The following is a 12,023-nucleotide window of genomic DNA, read 5'->3' as shown; positions in this document are numbered from 1 at the left end:
TTTTCAGCCTGGAATGTACTTGTTAACAGGAGAGATTGCTTCTACAGGGATGGGATACACTTAAATAGAAAGGGTGCAAGAATATTTGCTGATGCTATCGAGGCAGTGTTAGGTGGGTCGGAAAACTGCTAGCTTGGGGGGAGACAAAGACCAATAGATTGACAGTAGCCACTGGCAGAGGTGAAAGAGATTCTTGCACTGCTTCTATTAGAATGAGCAGAAGCCTGAAAAACAAGATGCATGGTATTTCAGAGACTGCTGGGAGCCATTGCGGTACAAGTAAACACATGGGTTGTGTTAGGGTAGCTAAGAATAGAAACAGGTGCAGGTATACTTGCGTGTACACCAATGCTAGGAGTTTAGTAAATAAATTGATGAATTGCTCAAAACATCGAAGGCAGATATTGTTGGGATATCAGAGACGTGGTGTCACACAGATATAAGGGATGCAGAACTGCAATTTGGGGAGTACAACGTCTACAGAAAGGATAGACAGGATAGGAAGGGAGGAGGGGTTATGTTATTAGTTAAGAAACACATAAAAACCAAGGAAGTGAAGCCAGTCGACATCGCTGGACAGTGCAGTGTGGAGTCAGTTTGGTGTGACATAAACATTGGGAGATCAAAATTGAGAGTAGGAGTGTGCTATAGGCCTAATGACTCTGATGAGTATAATAAGGAACTGTACAGGGAAATAGAGTGGGCCAGTAAATCAGAGTGTCTTATAATGGGAGATTTTAATTTCCCAGATATTGACTGGAATTTGGGGGCTGGTTACTCACACACTAGCAGGGCTTTTGTGGATTTATTGGATGATTGTTTTCTACATCAGCATGTTCGGGAGGCAACTAGAGGGAGTAATACTCTTGATTTGATTATCAGCAGTGATTCTTCATGCATTAAGAATCTGCAGATAAATGAACCACTAGGTGGCAGTGATCACAGTGTGCTGAAGTGGGATTTACTCAAAGAGGTAACTACCATTAGGGGTAAAGGGAAGGGTTATTGCTTCCGTAAAGGCGACTACGATGGACTGAGACAGTATTTAAATTCTATACAGTGGGACCAACTGATGATGTTACCAACAGCAAATTCAAAATGGGAAGCATTCAAAGAACTTATCTTGGAAGCTACTAGGCTTTACATACCAACTAAGAAATATTGTTCAAGGTTTAGGCCAAAATGGATGTCAGATGAACTAATGAGGCATATGGCAGAGAAGAAAAATACATGGGATACATACAAATTAACACATGACACAGAAGCCTATGATAGATACAAGTTACAAAGGAGGTTAGGCAGGCGAAGGCAGATTACGAGAAATCCTTGGCAAGGGATGCAAAGAAAAACAGCAAAGAGTTCTTTACTTATGTAAACTCTAGAAGGAAGGGGATGAATCAGATTGGTCCACTTGATATTGATGGGTCAAGTGTTGATGATCCTGCTCAGGTAGCTAACAAACTAAATGAATATTTTGCATCGACATTCACACATGAGGAGTTATTCAGCGAGGGGAATGCCAGAGGTGTATTCAACTCTAGCAGTAAGCTACAGAATCTTGAAATAACTGGGAGTAAAGTGGAGGAGAAACTGTTGAAGATAAACACAAGAAAGGCATCCGGGGTGGATGGGATCTATCCAGTTATATTAAAGGAGGCAGCAAAGGAAGTAAGCAAACCTTTAGCCATAATTATGAGAGCTTCCTTGGACTCAGGGGAGGTACCCATAGACTGGAAATGTGCAAATGTGACCCCAATTCACAAAGGAGGATCAAAGGCTGACACAAGTAATTATAGACCTGTGAGCTTAACTTCTGTTCCAGGAAAATTAATGGAGGCACTGGTTAAAGAAGCACTGCAGGATCATTTAGACAAGACTTCAGTTATAGCTCAGACACAGCATGGTTTTGTTAAGGGGAAGTGTTGCCTGACCAACTTGATTGGATACTATGATGCAGTCACAAAAGAACTGGATGCAGGGAATAACTTTGATATTATATACTTGGATCTTAGAAAGGCTTTTGATACTGTTGCACATGGAAGACTGCTACACAAATTGGAGCAGTGTGACATTGGAGGCAAATTGCTGCTATGGATAAAGGGGTGGTTGAGGGGGAGAAAACAGAGAGTGGTAATCAATGGACACTGCTCATCGTGGACTGATGTTATTAGTGGAGTCCCTCAGGGCTCAGTGTTGGGTCCATTATTGTTTTCTGTATTTATAAATGATATTGATGATGGTATATTGGGCTTAATGTCCAAGTTTGCAGACGATACAAAGGTTGGCAGGGTTGTCAAGGACACTACTGACACTATGCTGCTGCAACAGGATCTGGAAAGGTTGAGCAGATGGTCTGAGAGGTGGCAAATGAAGTTTAACATTGATAAATGTAAAGTACTACACATGGGAAACAGCAACCCCAGAGCAACGTATCAACTCTGTGGTACTACACTGACAGTGGTAGAGAATGAAAGGGACTTGGGGGTGGTTGTGCAGGCAGATATGAAGTTCTCTGAGCAGTGCAGACTGGCTGCAAGCGTAGCTCATGGAGTATTGTCAATGATATACAGGAATTTTTCCAGCAGGGATAAGGAGGTGAATATTCCATTGTATAAGGCAATGGTCAGGCCACACCTAGAGTACTGTATACAGGTCTGGAGGCCTCATTTCAAGAAGGATGTAGAGCTGCTGGAACGAGTACTGAGAAGGGCAACAAGATTAGGAATGGAACAAAGGGGTGCTCTTACGAAGAAAGGCTTAAGTTTTGCAAATTACAGTGTCTGGAGACTAGGCACCAGCGAGGTGATCTGATAGAGGTGTATAAAGCCTTGAATGGTTTAAGCATGCTCAATGCTGATGGGATTCTTCCTCTAGCTCAGAAAAATCACCTGAGAGGGCATAAATTCAAATTGAGGAAAGACAGATGTAGGATAGACGTGCGGAAATTTGCCTTTAGCCAGCGGGTGGTTGGTTGGTGGAACAGACTTCCATCCCTTGTGGTGGAGGTTGATAGCCTAAATAAGTTTAAGGCTCAGCTGGACAGGTATTTTGAACGAACAGAGGGGTGAAGTGGAAGTGGGTTTTTTTTTTTTTTTTGGCTGATGCTGCATAAGCTTGCTTTCTTGCATCAAATGCCTCTACTAATGCTAATGCTAATTGCCTTATACAAGGGGATAATCACCTCCTTATCCCTGCTAGAAAAATTCCTGTATATCATTGACAAGACACATTGAGCTACTCTTGCAGACCATCTGCTCTGCTCAGAAAACTTCATATCTGCCTGCACAATTACCCCCAGATCCTTTTCATTCTCTACCACTGTCAGTGTGGTAGTACCACAGAGTTGATATATTACTCTGGGATTACTGCTTCCCATATGTAGTACTTTACATTTGTCAATGTTAAACTTAATTTGTCACCTCTTAGCCCATCTGCTCAACTTTTCTAGATCCTGTTGCAGCAGTGTACTGTCATTAACAACCCTGCCAACCTTTGTATCGTCTGCAAACTTGGACATTAAGCCTGATATACCATCATCGATATCATTTATAAATACAGAAAACAATAATGGACCCAACACTGAACCCTGAGTGACTCTACTAATAACATTAGTCCCCGAAGAGCAGTGTCCATTGATTACCACTCTGTCTTCTCCCACTCAACCATCCCTTAATCCATAGCAGCAATTTGCCTCCAATGCCACACTGCTCCAATTTGTGCAGCAGTCTTCCATGTGCAACAGTATCAAAGGCTTTTCTAAGATCCAAATATATGATATCAAAGTTATTCATTGTATCCAGTTCCTTTGTAACTACATCATAGTATCCAATCAAATTGGTCAGACAAGACTTACCCTTAACAAACCCATGCTGTGTCCGAGCTATAACTTAAGTCTTGTCTAGATGATCCTGCAATGCTTCTTTAACCATGTAAAAATATATATATTATTACAAAAACAAAATCCATCAAGAGGGACAAGCAGCATTTAGCTGCACAAGACAGAGCAATGACAGGTCTGTGATGCCTTTAGATGTCTGGGGCTGCACGCACGCTACACTGAAGGAATCAGCATGCTCATCGCTTTCCGGAAGGATTTCATAACCCCATCAACCTCCTTCGTGATGGGGATAGGGGCTTGTAATTGAATTCCCTGAACGAGGAATTCCCAGTAAGCATGTCATAGCTCGTGTTATGTCCCTGTCCTTTGTACACACTGCTTGTTGCTACTACTGATTGAATGATATATTCCTTGACAGTAGTTAATTTCTTTGAATAAATCCTATATCAATATGCAATAATTGCTGCCAATGAGTGATTTCTTTTAGATTCATAAAATATGTTAATTACTACTAATAATCAAATAAATAATGTTGCTTCCTCTTTTGGCACCTCCACCTTGATATAGAAAGCAGTCATCAGGTATATCCAGAAAAGTTCAGATGCAGACTGAGTCACCAACCCACAGTTTCCAATCAATATTTGTAAAGCTAAAATCCCTCATGATAAGGCATTCTTATTTGCTAGCTCACTATTTGTTTATATAGTTCATAACAGTCATTTGGCTTAAAAACTGCTCCTCTTATCTTTCTTTTCACAATGCTTGTGTCACTAATGGCTGTCTTATTTACTGCACCGACTGCTCCTGTTTGTTGGATGTACTGTTTTAGAATCTAGATGCTTTCTTACCAAAAGCATATGCCTCCCTCCCCAAATCGTATCTCTCCGTTTTGTGTATGTTGCAGACACCATATTCATATTCTGAATCCTGTATATCAGATTGATACCATGTTTCTGATATTTTTGTTATGTCATTGTGTGATAACTTCATATTCATCAAATTTACTTACTGTACACATTAATATATAAGTGTATATATATGCCTGTCCATTTGTTCTCCAAGTAACTCTGGTAGGCCCACTGGGCTAGCCAGGTGGGTAAAGTGCCTGCCTGGCAACCTGAATGTCGTGGGTTCGAATCCCGCCTTGGGCTTGGATCAGAGTAAAATGCAAAAACTTTGGGAGGTGCATTATGGCCACAGAAGCTGATGCGTCAACAACTAACAAAAAAAAAAAAAAAAAAAACTCTGGTAGAATATAATTTCATATCCTATGAGGACCCCTAGAAGATGTTGTAGTCTCCTACTTTCCCTTCTTCCCCAATGGTAACAGTGCAAGAATCAGTTCCACCTGTGCTTATGGCTATCACTGAATTATTATTCTGTGTATCCTCTGAATCTAGCAATTTAACAAATCACTTGTGTTTTTTAGTTGACAGCATTAGCAGATATCCTGCAAGGATATCTGCTAATGCTTTCAAGATATCAGGTGTATCCCATCACTATAAACAGTTTCTTCTCGAAGCAGTTGAATAAAAATTCTACCCCCACAAGGCTGGCACAATCTTCCCCAGGCCTGAATTACTCATTAGGGCTTTTGCTACCTGGGAAAAATTTCAAACACTTGTCAGATTTCGGCCTTACTCAACTTTTCCTCAACGTCTCATAATTGCCTTTGCTACATGTCATTAGTACCTAAGTGTGTAAGAATATAACCTCTTGTGTACTTAAATGATATTATTCTACACTATTGCTTTGGCTCATAGCAAATATAACCTTTTTCACTTATCCTTATTGCATTAAATATTTTCTCTTTCCCCTGACAATAGAGCCACACGGAATAATTACCTCCATTGCGGTACAAGTAAACACATGGGTTGTGTTAGGGTAGCTAAGAATAGAAACAGGTGCAGGTATACTTGCGTGTACACCAATGCTAGGAGTTTAGTAAATAAATTTGATGAATTTGAGGTATTGCTCAAAACATCAAAGGCAGATATTGTTGGGATATCAGAGACGTGGTGTCACACAGATATAAGGGATGCAGAACTGCAATTTGGGGAGTACAACGTCTACAGAAAGGATAGACAGGATAGGAAGGGGGGAGGGGTTATGCTATTAGTTAAGAAACACGTAAAAACCAAGGAAGTGAAGCCAGTCGACATCGCTGGACAGTGCAGTGTTGAGTCAGTTTGGTGTGACATAAGCATTGGGAGATCAAAATTGAGAGTAGGAGTGTGCTATAGGCCTAATGACTCTGATGAGTATAATAAGGAACTGTACAGTGAAATAGAGTGAGCCAGTAAATCAGAGAGTCTTATAATGGGAGATTTTAATTTCCCAGATATTGACTGGAATTTGGGAGCTGGTTACTCACACACTAGCAGGACTTTTGTGGATTTATTGGATGATTATTTTCTACATCAGCATGTTCGGGAGGCAACTAGAGGGAGTAATACTCTTGATTTGATTATCAGCGGTGATTCTTCATGCATTAAGAATCTGCAGATAAATGAACCACTAGGTGGCAGTGATCACAGTGTGCTGAAGTGGGATTTACTCAAAGAGGTAACTACCATTAGGGGTAAAGGGAAGGGTTATTGCTTCCGTAAAGGCGACTACGATGGACTGAGACAGTATTTAAATTCTATACAGTGGGACCAACTGATGATGTTACCAACAGCAAATTCAAAATGGGAAGCATTCAAAGAACTTATCTTGGAAGCTACTAGGCTTTACATACCAACTAAGAAATATTGTTCAAGGTTTAGGCCAAAATGGATGTCAGATGAAGTAATGAGGCATATGGCAGAGAAGAAAAATGCATGGGATACTTACAAATTAACACGACACAGAAGCCTATGATAGATACAAGTTGATATGCAACCAAGTTACAAAGGAGGTTAGGCAGGCGAAGGCAGATTACGAGAAATCCTTGGCAAGGGATGTAAAGAAAAACAGCAAAGAGTTCTTTACTTATGTAAACTCTAGAAGGAAGGGGATGAATCAGATTGGTCCACTTGATATTGATGGGTCAACTGTTGATGATCCTGCTCAGGTAGCTAAACTAAATGAATATGTTGCATCGACATTCACACATGAGGAGTTATTCAGCAAGGGGAATGCCAGAGGTGTATTCAACTCTAGCAGTAAGCTACAGAATCTTGAAATAACTGGGAGTAAAGTGGAGGAGAAACTGTTGAAGATAAACACAAGAAAGGCACCCGCGGTGGATGGGATCTATCCAGTTATATTAAAGGAGGCAGCAAAGGAAGTAAACAAACCCTTAGCCATAATTATGAGAGCTTCCTTGGACTCAGGGGAGGTACCCATAGACTGGAAATGTGCAAATGTGACCAAGGAGGATCAAAGGCTGACACAAGTAATTATAGACCTGTGAGCTTAACTTCTGTTCCAGGAAAATTAATGGAGGCACTGGTTAAAGAAGCACTGCAGGATCATTTAGACAAGACTTCAGTTATAGCTCAGACACAGCATGGTTTTGTTAAGGGGAAGTCCTGCCTGACCAATTTGATTGGATACTATGATGCAGTCACAAAAGAACTGGATGCAAGGAATAACTTTGATATTATATACTTGGATCTTAGAAAGGCTTTTGATACTGTTGCACATGGAAGACTGCTACACAAATTGGAGCAGTGTGACATTGGAGGCAAATTGCTGCTATGGATAAAGGGGTGGTTGAGGGGGAGAAGACAGAGAGTGGTAATCAATGGACACTGCTCGTCATGGACTAATGTTATTAGTGGAGTCCCTCAGGGCTCAGTGTTGGGTCCATTATTGTTTTCTGTATTTATAAATGATATTGATGATGGTATATGAAGCTTAATGTCCAAGTTTGCAGACGATACAAAGGTTGGCAGGGTTGTCAAGGACACTATATGCTGCTGCAACAGGATCTGGAAAGGTTGAGCAGATGGGCTGAGAGGTGGCAAATGAAGTTTAACATTGACAAATGTAAAGTACTACACATGGGAAACAGCAACCCCAGAGCAACGTATCAACTCTGTGGTACTACTCTGACAGTGGTAGAGAATGAAAGGGACTTGGGGGTGGTTGTGCAGGCAGATATGAAGTTCTCTGAGCAGTGCAGACGGGCTGCATGGAGTTATGTCAATGATATACAGGAATTTTTCCAGCAGGGATAAGGAGGTGATTATTCCATTGTATAAGGCAATGGTCAGGCCACACCTAGAGTACTGTATACAGGTCTGGAGGCCTCATTTCAAGAAGGATGTAGAGCTGCTGGAACGAGTACTGAGAAGGGCAACAAGATTAGTGAATGGAACAAAGGGGTGCTCTTACGAAGAAAGGCTTAAGTTTTGCAAATTACAGTGTCTGGAGACTAGGCTCCAGCAAGGTGATCTGATAGAGGTGTATAAAGCCTTGAATGGTTTAAGCATGCTCAATGCTGATGGGATTCTTCCTCTAGCTCAGAAAAATCACCTGAGAGGGCATAAATTCAAATTGAGGAAAGACAGATGTAGGATAGACGTGCGGAAATTTGTCTTTAGCCAGCAGGTGGTTGGTTGGTGGAACAGAGTTCCATCCCTTGTGGTGGAGGTTGATAGCCTAAATAAGTTTAAGGCTCAGCTGGACAGGTATTTTGAACGAACAGAGGGGTGAAGTGGAAGCGGGTTTTTTTTTTTTTTTTTTTTTTTGGCTGATGCTTCGTAAGCTTGCTTTCTTGCATCAAATGCCTCTACTAATGCTAATGCTAATGGAGCTAGTACCTTCTCTTGGTGATGCCATTGTGTAGTTAGGTGGGTTATAGCATTGAGTTGGACATCTGAGCACTGGATGTTTCACTAGATTTAATTCCTTAGAGGTCATTAACTATTCTTTGCACATTCAATTTTTAAGATGTAGAGTTTTTAGCTTAATTTCCTCACTGTTTGTATCTAACCTACCTTTTAGCTATAGTCAATTTAGCATAGATGCCACTGCAAGTAGTAAATGTTCTTGTTTATACTCCGGTTCGACCACCAGGTCAGTGGAGTTTACAATATCAATGAATACAAATGTTAAATCGTATTTAGTAGTCACTGGCTTGAACCCTGGTCCATTCAAAGAGCGTGTGCTACTGCACTCATGCTCCTGACCACTCAGCTACGTCAGGCCTAAAATGTTCTTGTTTATACTCCAGCATGACCACCAGGTCAGTGGAGTTTACAATAAATCAATCAATATAAATGTTAATCGTATTTAGTAGTCACAGGTTTGAACCTCAGTCCACTCAGAGTGTGTATTACTGCACTTGCGCTCCTAACACTTGGCTGTGTCAGGCCTAAGCCTTTGATTCATAGAATTGGCTTTGGCATTTATCCCCTGAGCCAAGGCATCTTCACTTCTCTAGAGACAAGCATAATTTTTAGTTAAAAAATGAAATGAAAACTACAGTGCTAAACCACACTAGTACAATAATGCTATTCATAAGGACAGCAATAATTGCCACCCTATCTGCAGTTACTCCACTAATATATGTGTATTACATTAAATTTATAAAATAACTTATGTAATTATATACCACAGAATTATATCAAAGAAAACATAATTATCACATCCAGTACTGATATCTTGAAATGATGCCAAAATTTCTTGATAACTGAGAAATCTTTTGAATTGCTTGCCTGATTAAAACAAATAAATATACCTGCTTGATAAGATTAACGTGCTAACTTTACTACAATTTTAAAACAGATATTGAAAATCACCAAACTTTATCATAAATGCAAACTCACTTAGCAGGGATAAAATAAATATTCCTGTACAAAGAGTATTCTCAACCTTAGTGTAATAAAATATTACTTCTAAATGTTAACAAGAAAGGTTTGGGCTGCTATGTATGTAAGTTTAAGAATTAATCTTTTCTCTAATATATACACACACTTTAGATATATGGATGCTTTATGCAATTTGATAGTTTTCAGCAATTGGTTTAAGCAACTAGTAACAGAGTATTATGTTATCCTTATTTTTGTATTGTAAACAATACATGTGTAATTATGCAGGTTTTTTCATAATGGTGACTAATTGTGATTATTGAAATCTAGGAACTTCTAGCCAGAATGAATGAATGGAAATTTCCATGGAGGCATCTGGTAGTGTTGCTGACCATTGCTACTAGTGCCCTATTAGCATATGATATCCACGTTCATGGGTCATTTAAGAGTAAGTGTTTTGTAATTTATATGGATTATTAATTTTTTTGAATACCCTAATGTAAATACTAGGCAGTATAGGAAGCTGTCTAAAACCAGTTATATAATTGTGTATCATGTCTCTGTAGATGGAAGTGATTAATTATATGATGGACTAAATATTAATAATATGGTAATAGAGAAGAAATGTGTGTTAATAATTTAATTCATAAGTCCCCCCCCCCTCAGATACTGCCACAGTAATCATTCAAAATCAGCTATTTTTGATAGCAGTTATAAATTTGTAAATTTTATGTTGCTCCTTTGTGCTGGCTTTTTAAGCATGTAACTACCTTTTGAGGTCCATTGTTAACACGCTATGAATAAGCTGCCTCACCCGTAAAGGGCTATGCAGCATAGCTTTCAATAGAAAAGCCGAACAGCTTCCTGTGCTAGAGTAGTGGTAATTTGCATCTGGTCGTGCAAGTCAAAGTGATAAAGTAGCAGTATGGACATAGTAAAGAAATCACAGAGCTTCAAAAGGGCATGATTGTGAAGGCTCGTGAGTCGGGCTTCTAATTTGAAATGGCATGTCCTCTCAGTTGCTTGTGGCCCATTGTGAAAATGCCATTCTTAAGGTGCACAAAGAATGGTGTCAAATCACCATTGATTTGACACCATTTTGACGACAGAACTGTAAAGGATTTCACAAAGTGGATGTTTGTGGTGAACAAAACATGCAGCACATTGTATGGGCTCAAGAGCAGGTCATTGTGTGACATTTGATATTGCAACACACTATGGGCAATGCAAGAACAATATCCCAAATGACAGTATGCCTCACACTCAGATGTATGAGGTTCCACAGCAGATGACCCAAGAGACAATACCCTCTCCTCACTGCTTATCATCGTCGACAGTGAATGGTGTGGTATTAGCAATGTGCTGGCTGAACACTGGAAATGAGAGTGTTGGTCGGATGAGTCCAAATACCTGGTGCAATGCACTAATGGATGCCTTTGCCTGTGGCACGAGCAACACGAGTCCATGAACCCATCGTGCATGGTGCCCACTATCCAGGCAGGTGGCAATAGTTGCTTAATACAAGTCACGTTTTTCTGGCAAGAAAAACCCCCCTACTATTTCTTAAGTTGGCAAAATGCGATTGATGGAAATTTCTTGTAGATAAAAATACCTCAAATTTATCATTTCATTGTTTCCTTTTCTTGAAAGACTTCCGACAAAGGATCTATTTGTATATTCTCAGTCCCCTGAAACAGTCACATATTGCATTAATTTTCCCACTTATGCATAGAGTCGGGCATCAGAGGCAACAGCCGTACAAAAGAATGGACGACTAGGTGCTCGATATATTTTCATAGCCATAGATCACTTACGGTCAAAATTCAGAAATGTATTTTTTTGGAGACTATTTAATTTATTTCTTTTGCTAAATTGAGGGAATTGACACGTTTATGTGCGTGTAAGTGGAAAGAAGGTGATGAGGGTCTTAAGCCATATGCGGAAGGATCTGAAATGAAAGGAAATAGAACCAAAGAATCGGCAATATGGGCTTTGGGTACTTGAGAAATTTTATGATGAAATGTGCCACTTGTAATCTTCCAAAGCGGCATGTTTGGCGCATGTGCCATAGGTTGGCCATCCCTGCCATAAATAGATATTAGACAAATATATATATATATATATATTTTTTTTTTTTTTCTTCTGTTTTTTAAAATTCATCAGTTCTTTTTTGAAAACTAAGTTGCACTAGAAATGCCAAGGACTTTTGAAGAACACCAATTTTACTAAAATTCCTGGGTATAATTAGTAAACAGTGAGATAGTTGAAGAATTTGATTATATGAATATGTATAATTTTTTTTCTTGCAGTTATAACTGAATCAAATTTCATTTATTTCCCCTTTTTAACTTTAAATTCTGAATAATTTTCTCCCATTACAGAATTTGAAATTTTGCCATTATTTTTATCTCTAAAATTAATGAATGAATTAAAATTTTTCAATT

At 39.4% G+C, this 12,023-nt stretch overlaps 1 protein-coding gene across 1 annotated transcript in view; it reads left to right on the top strand.

The window, feature by feature from the left end:
• The window catches only part of Tmem214 (Transmembrane protein 214), a 145,577-nt gene that overhangs the window by 117,868 nt on the left and 15,686 nt on the right, over positions 1-12,023 (top strand). Inside the window, exon 12 of the mRNA XM_090371232.1 lies at positions 9,910-10,027. Coding sequence (XP_090227358.1) covers positions 9,910-10,027 — 118 coding nt within the window. The remainder of the gene's footprint in view (positions 1-9,909; positions 10,028-12,023) is intronic.

This window comes from Mastigoproctus giganteus, chromosome 4, assembly GCF_048544385.1.
Source record: "Mastigoproctus giganteus isolate SK-2022 chromosome 4, ASM4854438v1, whole genome shotgun sequence".
Classification (NCBI taxonomy): Eukaryota; Metazoa; Arthropoda; class Arachnida; order Uropygi; family Thelyphonidae; genus Mastigoproctus; species Mastigoproctus giganteus.
The sequence above is the reverse complement of the archived record's forward strand: the minus strand, read 5'-3'. Positions and strand labels throughout refer to the sequence as shown.